The sequence below is a fragment of the Pristiophorus japonicus genome, chromosome 1 (genome assembly GCF_044704955.1).
Source record: "Pristiophorus japonicus isolate sPriJap1 chromosome 1, sPriJap1.hap1, whole genome shotgun sequence".
Lineage (NCBI taxonomy): Eukaryota > Metazoa > Chordata > Chondrichthyes > Pristiophoridae > Pristiophorus > Pristiophorus japonicus.
The window spans coordinates 143372821-143394056 of NC_091977.1; the positions used below are offsets into that span (position 1 = coordinate 143372821).

At 42.5% G+C, this 21236-nt stretch overlaps 1 protein-coding gene across 4 annotated transcripts in view; it reads right to left on the reverse strand.

The window, feature by feature from the left end:
• The window catches only part of commd10 (COMM domain containing 10), a 119953-nt gene that overhangs the window by 63476 nt on the left and 35241 nt on the right, over positions 1 to 21236 (reverse strand). For 2 of the 4 annotated variants that reach the window (XM_070863377.1, XM_070863436.1), the window contains exons 4-5: positions 17729 to 17884; positions 13027 to 13137 (exon numbers count right to left, since the gene is read on the reverse strand). In XM_070863377.1, the coding sequence (XP_070719478.1) occupies positions 13027 to 13137; positions 17729 to 17884 (267 nt within the window). Of the gene's footprint in view, positions 1 to 9513; positions 9766 to 13026; positions 13138 to 17728; positions 17885 to 21236 lie in introns of those variants that run through there. The other 2 variants (XM_070863572.1, XM_070863505.1) reach the window with 2 other exon arrangements.

The following is a 21236-nucleotide window of genomic DNA, read 5'->3' on the forward strand; positions in this document are numbered from 1 at the left end:
CAATCTTTTAATCTATCTCAACCCTCCATAGAAACTTACTGGGAAACCATCATAGTATCTACCTATTTGTTGATTGAATGCACCAAATACCTGATAAGAAAGTAGGAGAACACTTGGGAAATAGCTACCACATCACAGCTAGATTTAATGTAAACAAAAAAGGATGATGAAAAGTCAAAGATAATGTGCTGGAATGGAAAAGGCAAAGTTCAGTCAGCTAAGAAATCTGCCCTAAATTAATTGGGCAGAACTGTTAAATAGGTCAACACATCAGCAGTAGGAAATCTTCAAATATGAATTGCATAGAGAACAAAATGAACATACAGGTACAATGTCCCGAATCAGGAATTCTGAAAACCACAAGTGTCCGAAAACTGGACATTTTTGAGGTGGCCCAGATGGCGACATCGGGCAGCGAGGGACGAGGAAACCGGTAAAAAACGCAGCGCTAGAGGGGGTCGCAAGCAGCGTGAACCGGCAGGTAGCGAGGATCGGCAGGTGGCGAGGAGTGGAGCGAGGTCCGAAATCCAGCAAAACCTGAAACCCGACACAGATTTGATCCCAAGGTAGCCGGATTTCAAATGTTGTACCTATATTTCTCAAAAATGAAAAATTGGTCAAAAGAATAGAATTCTGTGGATAAAGAGAGATTAAAACTAAAATGTATAGAATAAATTTAGGCACAACAATATTAAAATGTAATTATAAGGAACAATGGGGAGGTGAAAAGGGAGACTATTATAAAAAAGACGAGCAGATGATATGAATGGAAATAGCATCAGCTTTTATAGCATATAAAAAGTAGATGAATAGTTAAAGAGAGGGTAGGAACATTCAGGAATGAACAAAGGAATCAAATTGTGGAAGGTGAATGTATGGTGGAGACATTAAGTACATATTTTGGATTGATTTGCACAAATGGTAGGTGTAGCAGATGAGAATATAAAACATTTTAGAGATAACTAGAAAAGGAATTGGTTCTGAAAATATTAGCAGAAATCAAGGTGGATACGTCATCTTGAAAAACGTCAGACAGGAGATAGAAAATGCCAGAATTTTTAAATCCTCCTTAAATATGGAAAAATACTGTGGGCCTGGAGAGTAGCCAATGTAACATCCTTGTTCAAGGAGGGAGAGAAGGATAAACCAAGCATCTATAGACCAGGTGGTCAGTTGTGGGCTCTTATTAATTCCTTTCATATTATCTGAGAGTATTTTTTTTATTTATATTACCCTTTTTGTCTTTCTAATCTTCCGTTTCTTAGAATGCATAATTTAAGATAAATTAGTGAGCATTTAGAATTGCACTGATTAAACAAGGACAGTCAGCATATGCATTTTCAAAGGCAAGTTGTGTTTGTGATACACTTAAATGGTCATAATTTTAAGCGGGAGGCAGGCTGGGAGCAGGGAGGATGGGGGCTAGGAAGTGGTCGAGAAACCCAGGAGAATGATTTGTCCACAGGCCCTGCCGAATTTAACGGCAGGGCCTGATTTGCATTTCAAAGGTCTGTTTCCCACCCACAGCCAGCCAGATGGGTACGCTTGTGGCACTAGGCCGCAGAGAGGAGGCAGGGAGGGAAGCATCGATCGGGGCTGGAACTGATTCGAGTGGGCGGGGGGGGGGGGGGGGGGGTTGGTGGGAGCAGGGTAACATCGGGGCCTGCCCGAGGATCATCAGTTGTATGGGGGTGGAGGGAGAGAGAAACGGGGCCGGCCTAAGGATCATTTGGTGGCTGGGGGGGGGGGGGGGGGGGTGGGGAAAGGAAAGAGAGAGTGATCGGAGGCCTCATGGGGGAGGGGGGGGGGGCGGGTCTCTGATCATGGAGGGTGGGTTAGGCAGAGACAATGGATCCAGGAGGTAAAGGTAAAGGCACTTATCTACTGGATCCAGCAGTCCTCGCCTTACTTTAGCTGGCCAATTCCCTGAGGCCTGAAAGATCCGACCAGACAGTTAAATTTGAAATGCTGGTTAAATCTGAGGCATGCCAGCCTCGTTATAATATTAAATGGGCAACTGCCTCCTGGGAGCAGATCAGCTGCTTGTCCTCATTCCACCTCCATTAAAACCATAAGTGGTAGGTTGGGGTCAGGATTCAGTTTTTTAAACACTTTAACCTCCGATGCGACCCCAACCCACCCATTTTTGGGGGTTAAAACTCCCCCCATATTATTTTTTGAAGAAATGATTGATTGGATAGATTAAGAGAATGTCGATGTTGTGCAAATGTATTTTTTGAAGGTGTTTGATAAGGTGTGTTACATTAAGCTGTTTACAAAAATTCAGATGTATGGTATAGGATGAAATATAACAGTGTAGATAGAAAGTTGGCTGACAAACAGGTAACAAAGAATCAAGGTATATAAATAGAGGTTGCTTGAATTGGAGAAGGGTTAGAAGTGATGTACCCTAGGGCTTATTGCTGATGACACTTAAGTAGGGCGTTTGGCAAAAATCCAGGAGGACCATAAAAGACTTCAGGAAAACAAAGACAAGTTAGTGGAATGAACAGACTTAATACATTTTGGGACAAAAAATAAGGAACGGGAGGATACACTCAATGGTGTGGATTAACAGAAACACATACAGGTTCAAACACATCATTCGCATAAGACGCAAGTGCAGATAATTAAAGTCTTAAAAGGGTTTTATAAATAGGGAAATACAGTACAAGAGTAAAGTAGCAATGATAAAGTTGTACAATGCAATGGTTAGACCACATTTAGTGTGTGTAGTTTTGGGTGTCTCATTAAAGGAAGAACATTGAAACCATAGAAAGCGTACACTGACCAGGAAGATGTCAAGGATGAAAGTTATGAGGACAGACTTGACATAATGGGACTATTTCCATCGAAGCAGAGAAGACCAAGAGATTTAGTAGATTTTTTTTAATTATGAAGGATTTTAATAATAGTAAATCACAAAAGACCATTTCCACTAATTGGGGAGTCAGTGAGGAGGGATCATCGATTTAAAATAGTCATGGAGTGGGGAGAGGTTAGGAGAAAGACTTGCATTTATATAGCACCTTTCACAACCACTGGTCCTCTCAAAGCACTTTACAAGCAAGGAAGTACTTTTGAAGTGTAACTGTTGTAATGTGGGAAACGTGGCAGCCAATTCGCATACAGTAAGCTCTTTCAAACAGCAATGCGATAATGACCAGATAATCTGTTTTTGTTATGTTGATTGAGGGATAAATATAAATACACCAGGGATAACACCCTTGTTCTTCTTCGAAATAGTGTCGTGGGATCTTTTACGTGTCAGCCTGGATTTTCGTGCTCAAGTCTCTGAAATGGGACTTGAACCCACAACCTTCTGACTCAGAAGCAAGTGTGCTACCAACTGAGCCACAGCTGACACAGGAAAAAGTATTTATATAGCGGAAGTACGAAATGTTTCCCCACAGAGGCAGAGACCACCGCATATTTTATGGCCAATAGGGATAAATATTTGAAGCAGAGGAAGATACAAGGCTACGGTGAAGAGCAGTGGGGTTTATTTTGGATTGCTCTAGTAAAATGCAAGCCCAAATAAGACAGGCCAACTGGTCTCCTTCTAAAAACATCTATCTTATTTATACCAGAAATTTTGCCTCCACTATCCTATCTGAAAGACTATTCCAGGTGTTAATCACTGTGTATGAAGTGCTTCCTGAATTTGTCCGATAATTGTAGTTTGAACTAGTACTTCCGGTTAACCTTTTATATTTCATTCAGTAACATCTTCAGTCTTGAAACAAGGGAAATTTTTATAACCTTTCTTTATAACTCAGTCGTCTGACATTATGGATCAGTCTCACAGCTCTTTTCTGTACTGAAACTGTAATAATGGACCGGATTTTGCAGTCATCAGCGAACGAACGATGCCAGCCATTCATTTCACTTGCCCACAGATTTTCTGTGGGTTTTACACTGGAACGCGTGGCGATTAGTAATCCATTTCAGCGCAGTGCCACCTACAGGGGATCCGGGATGTGTGTGAACAGGGAAAGCAACTGGTTATCTCTTTAACCAATCAGATTGAAGAATTCTTAATGAGAGACACAGTCTGAAGTCAGGAAGTGCAAGTTAGAATAATTAATTCAATGGCAAATCATGTACAGTAAAAGCAAAATGAAGAGAGAAAGAATGATGGATTAGTGAGATATGAGACAGCAAGAATCTTTTTTTTAGTAAATTGAATTTAAAATTTTTTTTAAATTCTCCAACAATAATTAAAATCTGAAGGAAAGAATGAGACTTCACACTTTTGAGCTTAGCAGAAAAAAGGTGATGGAATATATAAGTTGAATTAAGTGGTCAGAAATAGGATTGATATACAAACATCACATGTTGCAAGCTGGAATTTTGGAATAAAGCTAGTGATGTGTTGTTAAAATAGACTACAAATCATTACAGCTTCCAGAACTTGGATGTTTCCCTTGTGCTTTGATGGCCAGGCATGAATTGAACTGGCCAGAGCATTATATGCCTTTAACCTGATGGACTGAGACTAATATGCCTAGGGTAGATGCTGATCAGCCAGCATCTACCCTAGGTAAATACTGAGCAGAGAAATAAAACACATACCGTGACACCGACACCTGTGTTTAAGTAAACTGCAATTTGACAAAAGGAGGAGTGAATAAAATCTTCCCTACTTGCTGATTTAATGAACCACTTTAGCAGGGTTGTCCAATTATATTCTTACTGGTTTGTTCTGCACTATGCTTCAAAAATATTCCAGAACTAGTCACATTGCTCTCAGTTCCAATCAATTGTCTGGTAGACTGTTCCGTCAACAACTTCCCTAAAACCCAATTTATTCGCAGATGGGTGTTCTATTCCATTAAGATTGCACATGGTACCACTGTCAATTGCTGGATAGGCTGTTACAAGGGATTGCCCTGTTCTATATTGTTCTTTTGTGATCTCCATGTGAGGTACAGGGCCGGGTCCGGGGCCTATTTGATTCTTATGTTTGGCAAAAGTGAGTTTTGTAGGGGGACCACTGGCTGAGCAGATTGACCTGAAGTTAATCACTTAAAATGTGAGGCATTCAGAAATATAGGATGACTGCCAGAAGACCTTAAAAAAAACTTTAGTTGAGACACATGACCTAATCTGCAAGAGGCTATCAGGTTCCCAAGTATGTGAACCTGTCTGAAGGTAGAAAAACTTTCTAATAGATTGTCCAAAATAATGCTCCTAAGAATATTGGCTCCAACCAGGTTGCTACTGGGAGTCCCATTTTGGGGGCTGAATTAAGCATATGCTACACGGCCAAGTTGGGTGACATTATATATGGGGTTCTGATGTGGCAATTCAGCAAATACAGATTTTCATGTAGATTCTGCATCTTGAAATGCAATATGACTACAGAAAGGCACTATGAGAAAACCTTGGTTGTTGAAATCAAAGAGGACTATCTTGTATTGTTAACTTTGCCCTTGAAATTCAATTTATTCCCATATAGCAACTTGGATATTAGCACAGCTTGAGTCGATAGCAACTAACCAGCAGGCAAACTACTTGGATAATCTGTGATAGTGGGGCCATTTACATTTTTTCTGCTTTAGGAATTAGCTTGGGGCTCTGAGTCTAGCAAAGGGTACTGTCCTAATCGGGGTGATTTTTTTTCTAATCACCCCCAATTTTAGTAGCTTGTCCATTTAACACTTCTAGCATGATATAATACTGCAGACGGTTGAATTTAATCACTCCAATGAATCAGTGTGACATGTTTGTTAAAATGAAGAAAGTAGTCCTCCCAGATTATATCTGGAACTCTGGAATCTGTAGTGATCTTTCTAAATATATCCTAAATTCTTGCAGGCAGCCTCCTAGCTATATCCCGTGGGAGGGAGATATCTAGTGAATCACTTATGTAAGGCCTGAGGTATACCAGATGATTAGAAGAATCCTCGGCAGGAGCCTCTGGCCATGGATATCACTTGAAAGTGAAATTCTGGAGTATGGGTTGGGACTCTGAAGTGCTGTGAAAAGCTGCTGCTGGAGCCAGGCTTTTGATATGATCTTGGCTGGTTGAATGAGCAGATCTTTCAAAAAGGATCGTGCTTGTTATAAACAGCTCCATCGAAAATTTCATTTTCTGCACGTTTTTCTAAAAGGTTTATCCTCCAAAAATATCTTAGTCATCAAATAATAGTTGCAATAACTGCTGACTGTAGCTCCTGTGGGAGTAATTCTAGATACAACCTGCCAGTCTATGCAGTCTAGGGTATGGACCATTGCTTCCAGTTGGAGCATGTAGTCTACATTTGATCCTTGATAAGCATATTACCTGGAGTTGCATGGCTCTTCAGTGAATAAATCTACCTACGAGCTTCATGGCATTCTATCAAACTAATTAGCCCCTTGTTGGTAAATTTCTTGGCCCAGTGCATCCATCCACTTGGACTCAGTGTTCAATTCCTTGGATTTCCCAAGCACCTGAACTATAATTTGCACTCAGGTAATTCATTGCTATCTTCCTCTACCCTTCCAGAGGAGTCCTGTTCATGTTGTGGGTCTTTGGACTTCTACTGGCTCTGGTTTACTAGACTGTCCTACTATGCACAGTAGCATGGTTCTTATTGATTCTGCCAAGTCAAAGTCAGTTTTGTTCAGAGTTTTATGCAGCATGCTCTTTAATTTTCTAGTATATGGTCTTTTATCTTATTCATTCACGGGATGTGGGCGTCGCTAGTAAACCCAGCATTTATTACCCATCCCGAAGTATCCCCTAGAAGCTGGTGATGATCCGCCTTCTTGAACCACTGCACTCCATCTGGTGAAGGCACTCCCACAGTACTGTTAGGTTGGGAGTTCTAGCATTTTGACTCAACAACGATGAAAGAACATGGATATATTTCCAAGTCAGGATGGTGTGTGACTTGGAGGGGAACTTGCAGGTGATGGTGCTGTCATGCACCTGCTGCCCTTGTTCTTCTAGATGGTAGAGGTCGTGGTCGCAGGTTTGGGAAGATGCTGCCGAAAAAGCAGTGGTGAGTTGCTGCAGTGCATCTTAGATGGTACACACTGCAGCTAAGGTGCATCAGTGGTGAAGGGAGTGCATGTTTAAGGTGATGGATGGGGTGCCAATCAAGCAGGCTGCTTTATCCTGGATGGTATTGAGCTTCTAGAGCATCGTTGGAGCTGTATAGGTGGTGGAAATACCAAATCACTGACAGTTTTGTTCAGAGTTTTATGCAGTGTGTTCTTTAATTCCCTAGCATACTGTATGAGGGAAGGATACCAGATTTTCCCATTTCCTTGAACTCTTTCCGCCCTCTTGCAGCCCACTTCAGAGAAGGTTCACGAGGTTGATTCCTGAGATGAAGGGACTGTCTCATGAAGAAAGGTTGAGCTGGTTGGGCCTATATTCTTTGGAGTTTAGAAGAATGAGAGGTGATCTTATTGAAACGTATAAGATTCTGAGCGGGCTCGACAGGGTAGGTGCAGAGAGGATGTTTCCTTTTGTGGGGGAATCTACAACTAGGGGTCATAGTTTCAGAAGAAGGGGTCGCCCCTTTAAAATGGAGATGAGGAAGCATTTCTTCTCTGAGGGGCGTGAATCTTTGGAATTCTCTACCCGAGAGCTGTGCAGGCTGGGTCATTGAATATATTTAAGGTGGAAGGAGACAGACTTTTGAACGATAAGTGAGTGAAGGGTTATGGGGAGCGGGCAGGGAAGTGGAGTTGAGGCCAAGATCAGATCAGCCATGATCATATTGAATGGCGGAGCAGGCTCGAGGGACCAAATGGCCTACTCCTGCTCCTATTTCTTATGTTCTTATGTTCTCCCCCCATCCGCCCTACCCCCGTTCCACTGTACAAAAACTGGTGGATCTCTCCGAAGGATATTCCCCCAATGCTGGAGACCAGACCACACACACGCAGCTGAAGATAGTGAACCTATCCCCCACGATGAAGGATTGAGACCACTAACCCAGAGTCATTTAAAGACACATCCACAGGTTATAGTTTCCCCCAGGAGGGAAATTTGTTTTGTTTTCATAATCCCTAACAAAGTACTGCCCGAAGGATACTTGGATCAACCAGCACCGAGGTTGCTTCAATATTACTTTACCAAATAGTGCCGAGACCTCTGAGCTTGGGAGTCCATGTCTAAGGAAAATCAAATGTTACTAGACCTATATTACCTTTTGAAGAAATCAAGTTTGATCTCTGCCTGATGCAGATAATCTTTTAGCATTAGCACTCCCATTGCCAAGGAACTTTCAGCACTGAAAGATGTAAAAGAGCCTCAGTACCAGTTTGTACTGGCATTGTCCAACACCAGTGAGTTGCTGGTCAATTGAGGCCAGAGTCCTTAGCACCATACAATGCCAACATTTCCTTGTCGGAAACATGGTGCAGTCATTTATTATGGTTGTACTTTATGAACTCAAATAACATTTAGCAGCTCACAGCTTGGGCAATAAGCATTTGATTCAACAACCATGTACAAGGATCACAAATGGATTATTGCATTTTTGCACAGTATTTAAAGTCTTTGACAAATGGTGGCGCAGATAGAGGCATTAGTTTGTTGATGCAGGCAAATTGTTGCATGGATCAGTGCCAAAGAGTGTATTGTATGATCACAGCCTAGTGAACTAAGTGAAATCGGAAAAGAAAAATATAAATCCATTGGGTGTATTCGGAGATCATCACACATTAAAAGAATAATATCTCAAACTAATCATAGATCTGTGATGCAAGAGTTCCTGACAAACCAATTGTGGCTATTTCTGCTGATTGGCTTGAATGTACCAATGACCAATAGTTCATATTTAGTCAACGGGATATCTGATCCAATTAAAAACCAGTTCCACTCACTAGATATATGTAATCTATTCTCATGTCACGCTCATATTTCTGAGGGTCAGAGAAGCAACCGCATAGATTAAAATATAATGAACAAGATCTTTAAAGTCTTACTCGTATTGAGTGAGACACTATTTTTTTTTAAAATTAAGTCTTCTAAATTGAGATGTCTCACTCTTAAGGTAAGCAGAGCTCTATTTGTTTAATTTGGTCCACAAACCACTTTTCAATCATAAATTTCATTGCAACAATGTTCCCAATTTGTTGGGGATTTTTCCAAGAAGAGTTGGTGTGACAAGTGGCACAATATGGGGAAAGTAACACACAACATACATTAGATATGAATCACTTTCTTTTAGTTCCTTTGATTATGATTAACTCAAGAACTGCAGAAATCTGCATACAAGTAATGCTTACATGTACAAATATTTTCTCTTGGGATCACAAAACAGTCTTTTGGGCTGTCATGCATTTGCTAATGACTTACTTGCAGTCTACAGCACTCCTCAAGTTGCACTGAACAAAAAGCAAACAAGACATGTATCCTTGTGCCAGCTGAGCTCTGACATCGACTTGAGCTATTCTAATTGTATCCAACAGGGACTTCTCTTCAGAAGTATAAATGGTGCACCAATATAATGCCTCAAACAAGTATCCTAATACCAGAATTTAATGGAAAACATGCTTTTATTGCCACCTGCTGTCGACAAATGGTAAATCAAGAAAATAAAAAGATTACACTGGAGTGCATTACAAACACACAACATTATTAATGGGATTCATGCTTTTGTCATGAAAATCACTCACTGAAGCAGTTCATTAATACAGATCGATGCTCCTAGTGCTTAGAGGTCATGTGATAGAGCAGATTTCATAGGTCTACAAGAACTACTTTTCTGGTCAACTATTTTCCAGCCCAACGAGGAAGGAAGCAATGCTGGATCTATTCTGGGGAACAAAGTAGGGCAAATGGAGCATGTTTCAGTGGTGGAGCATTTGTGAAAGAGTGATCACAATATTAAGTTAAGAGCAGTTATGGAAAAATCAAATGTGAAAATACTCCACTGAAAACAAACTAATTTCAATGAGTTAAAAAGGGATCTGGCCCAGGTGGATTGCAATCAAAGATTGGCAGTTAAACAGTAAATGAACAATGGGAGGCCTTCAAAGAGGAGATAGTTCGGGTACAGATGAGACACATTCCCACCAAGGGGAAAAGGAGGGCATGCAAAGCTAGAACGACCTGGATGACTAAAGATATAGACGCTAAAAGGAGACAGAGGAGAGAGAGATTTATGAAAATTGTATGATTCATAATACAGTAGAGAACCAAGCTGAATATAGCAAGTAAAGCAGAAATCTTAAAAAGGAAATAAGAGAGGCAAAGAAAGAGTATGAGACTAGATTAGTGGGCAACATAAAAGGGAACCCAAATGTCTTTTATAAACATATAAATAGTATAAGGGTAATCAAAGGAAGGGTGGAATCGATTAGGAACCAAAAAGATCTTTTTGTGGAGACAGAGGGAATGGCTGAGATATTAAATGAGTACTTTGCATCTGTCTTCAATAAAGAGGATGCTGCCAATGTCACAATAAAGGAGGAGGTAGTAGAGAAATCGGATAGGATAAAATTGATAGAGGAGCTAGTTAAAAGATTGGCTGCGCTCAAAGTAGAAAAGTAACCCAGTCCAGATGGGATGGATCCTAGGTTGCTGAAAGAAGCAAGGATGAAAATTGCAGAGGTTCTGGCCACAATCTTCCTATTGTCTTTAGATTTTGGAGCGGTGTCATAGGACTGGATGATTGTAAATGTTACACCGCTGTTCAAACAAGGGGAGGGATAAACCCAGCAACTACAGGCCAGTCAGGTGGGGAAACAATGAGAGACAATAATCAGAGATAAAATTAATTGTCACTTGGAAAAATATGGGTTAATAAGTTAAAGCCAATACAGATTTGTTAAAGGCAAATCGTGTATGACTAACTTAATTGAGTTATTTGATGAAGTAATGGAAAGGTTTGATGAGCTTAGTGTGGTTGACGGTGTTCCCTCTAATTTTTTTTTCCCCTCATGCATGGTCCCTTTAAATTTGCTATGCGCTCACACATGCACGGTCATGCATGCGCGGTATCTCTTCCAGCGGCAGGAGCTGATAAGCAGCTTGTGTGGGACCTCACAATTGGTGCGTGGTTGCACACCTTAGGGGGAACATTGGCGGTTGATGTGTAAATGGACTTTCAAAAGCCGTTTGAATTGGCTAAGGGACAGTAAGCAGAGAGTAGGGGTGATGTATTTCAGACTGAAGGGAAGTATACAGTGGTGTCCCGTATGGGATCACTGCTCTTTTTGACGTATATTAATAAGCTGGACTTGGGTATACAGGGCATAATTTCAAAGTTAGCAGATGACATGAAATGTAGTAAACAATGAGGAGGATGGTAACAGAAGTTACATGGACGAAGACAGACTGGTAAAATTGGCAGAGACATGGCAGGTTAAATTTAATGCAGAGAAGTGTGATGTAACTCATTTTGGTAGAAAGAATGAAGAGACACAATAAAAATGAAATTATACAATTTTACAGCTGGCGTAGGAACAGAGACACCTGGGGGGTTTATGTACACAAATCTTTGAAGATGGCAGGACAAGTTGAGAAGGCTGTTTAAAAGGCATATGGGATCCTTGGCTTTATAAATAGAGAATGGAGTACAAAAGCAAGGAAGTTATGCTAACTCTTTATAAAACACTGGTTAGGCTCCAGCTGGAGTATTATGGCCAATTCTATGCATAACACTTTGGGAAGGATGTTAAAGTCTTAGAGGATGCAGAGGAAATTTACTAGAATGGTACCAGAGATGAAGGACTTCAGTTACACAAAGAGACTAGTGAAACTATAACTGTTCTCCTTAGAGCAGAGAAGATTCAGAGGACACTTAATAGAGGTGTTCAAAATCATGAAGGATTTTGATAAGAGTAAATGAAGAGAAACTGTTTCCAGTGGAAGAAAGGTTACTAACCAGAGGACACAGATTTAAGGTAATTGGCAAAAGAACCAGAGGCGACATGAGAAAACACACAGCAAGGTTTGATGATCTAGAATGCATTGTCTGAAAGGATGGTAGGAAACAGATTCAGTAACTTGAGGAAATTGGATACTTACAAGTGGAAACATTGCAGCATTATAGGGAAAGAGCAGGGTAGTGGGAGCAATTGGATAGCTGTTTCAAAGACCCAGCACAGGCACGATGAACTGAATGGCCTCCTTCTGTGCTATATCATTCTATAATTCTGTCCGAGACTGTGACTGTGAAAGGGGGAGGGATCATTGACGAAGGACTGGATTTTATGGCAGATTGATGAACAATTCCCGTACATCAATAAAAAAAAGCCTCCCTCTTGTTTCTGTTCCCCATCTGTGGCATGATAACTAAAAAAAAATGATCCATTTTAAGAGTTGAAAAGTTGGAAGAATGATTGTGTATTTTTTGTTGATGCCCATTTTAAGAGGGGGGGGGGGAAAGAGGGGGAGGCAGGAGAGAAATCTGAATCTCAATATGCCACTGAATTTGGAGATTTTTTCTTGAGAATATCCGGACTAGAACCCCTATTGCTATGGGAACACCTAAATGAATGCAAAAAAACTGCCATTTCTTTTTAGTAATATTCCTCAAATCTCAGCCTTTAATGACCAGTAGTGACAGTGCTGATCTTTCATTAGCACATTATGCTATGACTTTTCTATAGATCAGCATAAGACCATTCTAAGATTATAGTTATATGAGAAATGTACTATCCTGTAAATATACCATTACATCTCCAAGTCAGGGAACTTACTTTCCATTACTATTTTACAAAAAGTGGTCACTTATATGCTGGTGCACAGTTCCACGGCACCAATCTCAAGTAATTGACATGCCAACAGTTGATGCCTAGGCTCATACAAGAAAAAGGGCTACTTGAGTGAGGTATGGGAAGGCAAGCAATGCCCATAGAAGTGTACCAGAGCAGGAATCAGCCACTTAAAGGACAAAGAGGGAGGAGGAAAGAAGCACACAAAAGAAAATCCTGTACTGGCTCAAGTCAGTTAATCACAACTTATCTTTGGGCTTGGATGCACATCTGATTGGTTGCAGCTGGCTAATATAAACAATACCAATTAGCATTACAAGACAGCTTTCCTCGTTATAATATTTCTCTTTCATTTACCTCAGAGTCTTCACTGTTGACTCCAAGCTCAAGAATAGCATGAGGCGACTTCATTTTGGCTTGTGTTGACTGGCCCATTTCAAGGTTAAGGCACCACCCAATGTTTTCAAGCTGTAAATATGATTACATTTAAAGATATAAATGCAGAATAGATGTTATATATTGGAATACATTTGCAGACTACTTCTGTATCTGCCTCCTCTCCCACCTTGGCTCAATTTTCCTGCTTCCACATTCTAACCCTGCTTAACTTAATACAGCACTTCTCACCATGTGCAACACCATAGGAGATTCAGTAGCTGTGTATCTAAATTTATTTCAAAGAGCAGGATACGTGTGCTTCAATATTAGGGGCAATCAGCAAATTAAGATTATCCACATTTCTAAAAAATATAATGGTCGCGGGCTAAGTAGGTGGCGGACTGCGACCCTGCTCCTGGTTCCATTGCACTCTGTTGAAGCGATTTTGCCCTGATTGGGCTCGGTAAGCCCGCCCGGCGAGGTTCCTGGCCAATTAAAAGAAAGCGGGTCTGATGTCATCATTTAATGATGCATCAACCACCGGTTTCCTTAAAGGGACGATGCCCACAATCATTTTGACAGTTGTGCTGTCAGTGTTCTGCAGCATTGAGGTGTTGCAAACACTGCACCCAAGCTCTCCCATGACTTCCCCCGCCATATGCCTATGGAGGGAGTCAGAGCACACAGGGAGGTTCTCTTCCCCTCCAATGGACAGAAGAGACCTCCGCGGGACACCAATGCAGCCTGGTTGCACATTGTACAGGTAGATACAAGCAGGGATGTTGTCAGGAGGACCTGACTGCAGTGGCGCAAACCTTTCAATGATCTCAGATGATCATGAAACGTTACTGCAAAGCCACACTCAGCCTCATCCTGCTGTGCCACTTATCATATCCCTATCACAAAAGCAAAATACTGCAAATGCTGGAAATCGGAAATAAAAACAGAAATGATGCAAAGCAGATTAGGCAGCATCTGTGGAAAGAGAAACACAGTTGACATTTCAGGTTAATGACCTTGTATCAGAACTAGAAGTTTTAATAAGGCAAGACTATTTATGTTTTAGTATGGCTCAGTTGGAAGTATTCTCACCTCTGAATCAGGTAGTCATGGATTTAAGCCCCATTCCAAGACATTACCTAGACACTCCAGTACAATACTGAGTGACTGCTGCCATCATTCAAATGAAATGTTAAACTGAGGCCTCAACTATGTGTTCTTATGGTTCGTATGATATTATAGGACCTCATCCCTCTTTCTATATAGGCAGAAAGAGGGAGGAGGTCCTGCAAACAGAGATAAGGGAGCGAGGAGAGATTAAAAAGCAGGATCTAAAAGGGACTAATCTCCAGATTACTGCTGGTGTCACGTGCTCATGAGTACAGAAATAGGAGGATAGAATAGATGAATGCGTGGCTGGAGAGATGGTGCAGAAGGGAGGGCTTTAGATTCCTGAGGTATTGGGACCGTTTCTGGGGAAAGGTGGGACCTGCACAAGCTGGACGGGTTGAACCTCAACAGTCGGGACTAGTATCCTTGCGGGACGATTTGCTAGTACTGTTGGGGAGGGTTTAAACTAGCTTGGCAGGGGGATGGGAACCAGAGAATAGATTCAGTGGGGAGAGAAGCAAAGCTGGAATTAGGCAGCAGAAAAGTAGAAAGTGAATTTGGAAGACAAAGGAAACAGGGGCTGGAAAATAGACAACAGGGGAGTTTGGCACCACTAAATGGCATATACTTCAATAAAAGGAATATAGGGAACAAGGCAGATGAGCTGAGAGCACAGATTGACACTTGGGAGTACGATATTATAGCTAGTAGTGAGACATGGCTGAAAGAGTAGGTATGACAGCTCACAACATTCCTGGTTACAGGGTTTTCAGACGTGATAGGGAGGGGGGTAAAAAAAGAGGGGATGTCACAGTATTAATTAAGGAAACAATTACAGCTGTGCGAAGGGATGATATGTTAGAAGGATCAAACGAGACCATATGGGTTGAATTGAAGAACAAAAAAGGGGTGATCACACTATTGAGAGTGTACTGTAGACTCACCAGCAGTCAGAGGGAGATAGCAAAACAAATATGTGGGCAAATTGCTGCAAAGTGCAAAAGCTATAGAGCTGTAATAATGGGGATTTCAACTACCCTAACTAGCATTTTGGTGCTAGTGATCATGATTCATTAAGATTTAGGGTAGTTATGGAAAAGGACAAAGGTGGACCAGGAATAAAAGTTCTCCATTGGGGTAAAGACAATTATGCTGAGCTGAGATGGGATTTGGCCAAAGTGGACTGGAAATCACTACTTAATGTAAATCAGTGTAAGAACAGTGGGAGGCATTCAAGGAGGAGATCCTGAGGGTACAGAGCAAGTACGTTCCCTTAAAAAAAAGGGTGGGGCTAACAAATCTAGAGCCCCCTGGATGTCAAGGGACATACCAGGGTAAGATAAAGTAAAAAAGGGAGGTTAATGAGATACTGAGAACTCAACACTGCAGAAACTCTAGGAGTATAAGTAGTGCTGGGGTGTAATTAAAAAAAGATATCAGGAAAGCAAAGCGAGTGTATGAAAGAATGTTGACAAGCAAAATCATGGAAAACCCAAAAATGTTTTATAAATATATTAAGAGCAAGAGGATAACTAGAGAAATAGTGAGGCCTATAAGACACTATAAAGGAAATCTGTGTGTGGAGGCAGAAGACCTGGGTATGATTCTTAATGAATACTTTGCATCTGTTTTCACAAGAGGGGCGATGTAGACTTTGCAATGAGGGAGGAGGAATGTGAAATATTAGACAAGATAAACATTGAGGGGCAGTATTAAGGGGCTTAGCAGTTTTGAAAGTGGATAAATCCCCAGGCCCAGATGAAATGTATCCCAGGCTGTTAAGAGAAGCAAAAGAGGAAATGGCAGAGGCTCTGACCATCATTTTCCAATCCTCTCTGGCTACAGGTGTGGTACCAGAGGACTGGATGACTGCTAATGTTGTACCTTTGTTTAAAAAGGGAGAAAGGGATAGACCGATTAATTACAGGCTAGTCAGCCTAACCTCATTGGTGGGAAAATTATTGGAAAAGTCATGAGGGACAGGATAAATCTTCATTTGGAAAGACATGGATTAAACAAGGTCAGTCAGCATGGATTTGTTAAGGGATGTTCGTGTCTGACTAACTTGATTGAATTTTTCGAGGAGGTAACCAGGAGGGTCGATGAGGGCAGTGCGTATGATGTAGTGTATATCGATTTTAGCAAAGCTTTTGATAAGGTCCCACATGGCAGACTGGTCACAAAAGTAATAGCCCATAGGATCCAGAGCAAGGTGGCAAGTTGGATCCAGAATTGGCTCAGAGGCAGGAAGCAAAGGGTAATGGTTGATGGCTGTTTTGTGACTGGAAAGCTGTATCCAGAGGGGTTCCGCAGAGCTCAGTGCTGGGTCCCTTGCTTTTTGAGGTATATATCAATGACCTGGTCTTGAATGTTGGGGTATAATTAAGAAGTTTGCAGATGACACTAAAATAGGCTGTGTGGTTGATAATGAAGACGAAAGTTGCAGACCGCAAGAAGATATCAATGTAATGGTCAGGTGGGCAGAACAGTGGAAAATGGAATTCAATCCGGATAAGAGTGAGGTAATGCATTTGGGAAGGTCTAACAAGGCAAGTGAATACACATTAAATGGTTAGACACTGAAAAGTGTAGAGGAACAAAGGGACCTTGGAGAGCAGGTCCACAGATCCCTGAAGGTAGCAGGCCAGGTAGATAAGGTAATTAAGAAGGCATATGGAATACTTGCCTTGATTAGTCGAAGCAGGGGAATACAAGAGCAAGGATGTTATGCTTGAACTATATAAAACACTGGTTAGGCTGCAGCTGGAGTACTGCATGCAGTTCTGGTCACCACATTACAGGAAATATGGGATTGCACTGGAAAGGGTGCAAAGGAGATTTACAAGAATGTTGCCTGGACTGGAAAATTTTGGCTATGAAGAAAGATTGGAGATGCTGGGTCTGTTTTCTTTGGAACAGAGGCGGCTGAGAGGAGACCTGATTGAGGTGTATGAATTTATGAGGGGCCTGGATAGAGTGGATAGGAAGGATCTGTCTCCCTTGGCAGAGGGGTCAACAACCAGGGGGCATAGATTTAAAGTAATTGGGGGGAGGTTTAGAGGAGATATGAGGGGAAATTTCCTCACCCAGAGGGTAGCGGGGGTTTGGAACTCACTGCCTGAAAGGGTGGTAGAGACAGAAACCCTCACCACATGCCGTAACCTACAAGCCTACGGACCAAGAGCTGGAAAGTGGGAGTAGGCTCGATAGCTCCTGGTCAGCTGTCGTGGACACGATGGGCTGAAACGGTCTCCTTCCATGCTATAAATTTCTATGATTCTATGATATGGCACCATTTAAAAAAGAGCAGGTAATTTTTTTACTAGTGGCCCATTCTTTCCCACCACCATTACCAAACACAAATTAACTGATCATTCATGTCTATGCCATATGCGACAGCCACTTCCATTGTGATAAACAGTAACTACACTTCAAACAAATTCATTGTACGTGAAGTGCTTTGGGATATTTCTGCGTCATATGATAATGTGATATATATTGCAAGTTCTTTCTTTTTAAAAAAGGAAACCTCATCCCCGTATTCATTTTTAACCATCTCGACTTGTATTACCTTTTTAGGAGCAAAAGTATTTTGCCTCAATTTTTCAACAATATCTTGGCCCATATTTGTCCAGGCCAGTGCAAAGGCCTCAGACTTCTCTTGGTTCAGGTGGACATTTTCTAATTGTTGTTGAAGAGCAGCAGGCTTCATGTTGTAATAGGCTGCCTGATAAGAAATTACAGAAGTAAAGTGAAACTTAAACACACATTTGAGAACCTGTCAAAGAAATTGAATAGACAGAAGTAAAATTGCTGCATTTTCTTGATTTTCTATTTAAGTAGAGATGTGATTCTCCAACTTATCGATGGTGTTCTAACTTTTCACTTGTCGCAATTTACGCATTCACTCTGAAGCCAGCAGAATGGTTACATCAACTCTCTGTCTAGACAACATAACTAATTCTAACAAATGCATCCACACCAAGTATCAACATAGTAAAATGCAAGGACTTGCCCAAAACTGTGGAACAGCTCTTTACGGAATTCCACTCGGCACCTCGAAAGCCGGCTCTGGGCAAGATTAGATTTTGAAGGGTGGTCAGTTGACCAACAGAGATCATAGAGGTATGGTGGGTACTTTATACATGTTCTTTGTGGCAGGGGTTTCTCAACCGAGAAGATTTCCAGGGGTCCACCAGTAGGTTTGTCCGTCAATATACAGGGGAAACGACTGATGTTTATGGCCTGAATGTTGAGACGAGTGGAATAGTCTCGGTGATACAAAGATGGTGCATGAACAGTCAATTCAGGTTATTACTGTTGGACACCATTTTAAAGGTTAAACAAGTCCTTTTGCATGTCATTGAGATGGGGAGGGGGCACCATCAATGGACAGAGCATGTGTGCCACGTGGTCATGGAGGGGGGCGGGGAGAAGGAAAGGAGACTTTCCAATCTCTGGGCCTGCGACAAGGCCATAATAAATCAGGATCCGGTGTGATTCTCTCCTTCGATGTCTTCAGTCTGAAGTAATATCATCATCAGCATAGGCTGTCCCTCGAAATCGAGGAAGACTTGCTTCCACTCTTAAAATAAGTCCTTTAGGTGGCTCAACAGTCTAATAGGAGAGCCACGGTCCCTGTCACAGGTGGGACAGATAGTCATTGAGGAAAGGGTGGGTGGGACAGGTTTGCTGCACGCTCTTTCCGCTGCCTACGCTTAATTTCTGATGCTCTTGGCGATGAAACGCGAGGTGCTCAGCGGCCCTTCGGATGCACTTCCTCCATTTCGGGTGATCTTTGGCCAAGGTCTCCCAGGTGACAGTGGGGATGTTGCACTTTTTCAGGGAGGCTTTGAGGGTGTCCCTGTAACGTTTCCTCTGTCCACCTTTGGCTCGTCTGCAGTGAAGGAGTTCCGAGTAGAGCGCTTGCTTTGGGAGTCTCGTGTCTGGCATGCGAACAATGTGGCCTGCCCAGCAGAGCTGATCAAGTGTGGTCAGTGCTTCAATGCTGGGGATATTGGCCTGGTCGAGGTCGCTAATGTTGGTGCATCTGTCCTCCCAGGGGATTTGTAGGATCTTGCAGAGGCATCGTTGGTGGTATTTCTCCAGCGAATTGAGGTGTCTACTGTACATGGTCCATGTCCCTGAGCCATACAGGAGGACGGGTATTTCTACAGCCCTATAGACCATGAGCTTGGTGGCAGTTTTGAGGGCCTGATCTTCAAATACTCTTTTCCTCAGGCGGCCGAAAGCTGCATTGGTGCACTGAAGGCGGCGTTGAATCTTGTCGTCAATGTCTGCTCTTGTTAAGAGGCTCCTGAGGTATGAGAAATGGTCCACGTTGCCCAGGGCCGCGCCATGGATCTTGATGACTAGGGGGCAGTGCTGTGCGGCGAGGACAGGCTGATGGAGGACATATGTCTCACGGATATTTGGCGTAAGGCCCATGCTTTCGTACGCCTCAGTAAATACGTTGACTATGACTTGGAGTTCAGCCTCTGTATGTGCACAGACGCAGGCGTCGTCTGCGTACTATAGCTTGACGACAGAGATTGGAGTGGTCTTGGTCCTGGCCTGCAGACGGCGAAGGTTGACCAGGTTCCCACTGGTTCTGTAGTTTAGTTTCACTCCAGCGGGAGCTTGTTGACTGTGAGATGGAGCATGGCAGCGAGGAAGATTAAGAGGGTTGGGGCGATGACTCAGCCCTGTTTGACCCCAGTCCAGACTTGGATTGGGTCTGTGGTGGATCCGTTGGTAAGGATCACGGCCTGCATGTCGTCGTAGAGCAGGCAGAGGATGGTGACGAACTTTTGGGGGCATCAGAAACGGGGCATCAATAAGGGAATTAAGGGTTATGGGGAGCGGGCGGGTAAATGGAGCTGAGTCCATGGCCAGATCAGCCATGATTTTGTTGAATGGCGGAGCAGGCTCGAGGGGCTAGATGGCCTACACCTGTTCCTAATTCTTATGTTCTTCTTATGTTCTTATGTTCTCGCGGTTGACAGTGTCAAAGGCCTTTGTAAGGTCGAAGGCGGCCATGTATAAAGGCTGGCGGAGTTCCTTGCAATTTTCTTGTAGCTGTCGTGCCACAAAAATCATGTCCATTGTGTGCCATGGGGGACGAAATCCACACTGTGACTCCGGGAGGAGCTCCTCAGCCATGGGAAGAAGACGGTTGAAACATAGGAAATAGGTGCAGGAGTAGGCCATTCGTCCCTTCGAGCTTGCACCACTATTCAATATGATCATGGCTGATCATTCACCTCAGTACCTCTTTCCTGCTTTCCCTCCATACCCCTTGATCCCTTTAGCCGTAAGGGCCATATCAAATTCCCTCTTGAATACATCCAATGAACTGGGATCAACAACTCTCTGCGATGGGAATTCCACAGGTTAACAACTCTGAGTGAAGAGGTTCCTCCTCATTTCAGTCCTAAATGGCTTACCCCTTATCTTTAGACTGCGTCCCCTGGTTCTGGACTTCCCCAACATCGGGAACATTCTTCCTGCATCTAACCTGTCCAGTCCCATCAGAATTTTATATGTTTCTATGAGATCCACTCTCATCCTTCTAAACTCCAGTGAATAAAGGCCCAGTTGATCCAATCCCTCCTCATATGTCAGTCCTTCCATCCCTGGAATCAGTCTGGTGAACCTTCGCTGCACTCCCTCAATAGCAAGAATGTTCTTCCTCTGATTAAGAGACCAAAACTGAACACAATATTGCAGGTGAGGCCTCACCAAGGCCCTGTACAACTGCAGTAAGACCTCCCTGCTCCTATACTCAAATCCCCTAGCTATGAAGGCCAACATACCATTTGCCTTCTTCACCGCCTGCTGTACCTGTATGCCAACTTTCAATGACTGATGTACCATGACACCCAGGTCTCGTTGCACCTCCCCTTTTCCTAATCTGCTGCCATCCAGATAATATTCTGTCTTCGTGTTTTTGCCCCCAAAGTAGATAACCTCACATTTATCCACATTATACTGCATCTGCCATGCATTTGCCCACTCACCTAATCTGTCCAAGTCACCCTGCAGCCTCTTGGCATCTTACTCACAGCTCACACTGCCAC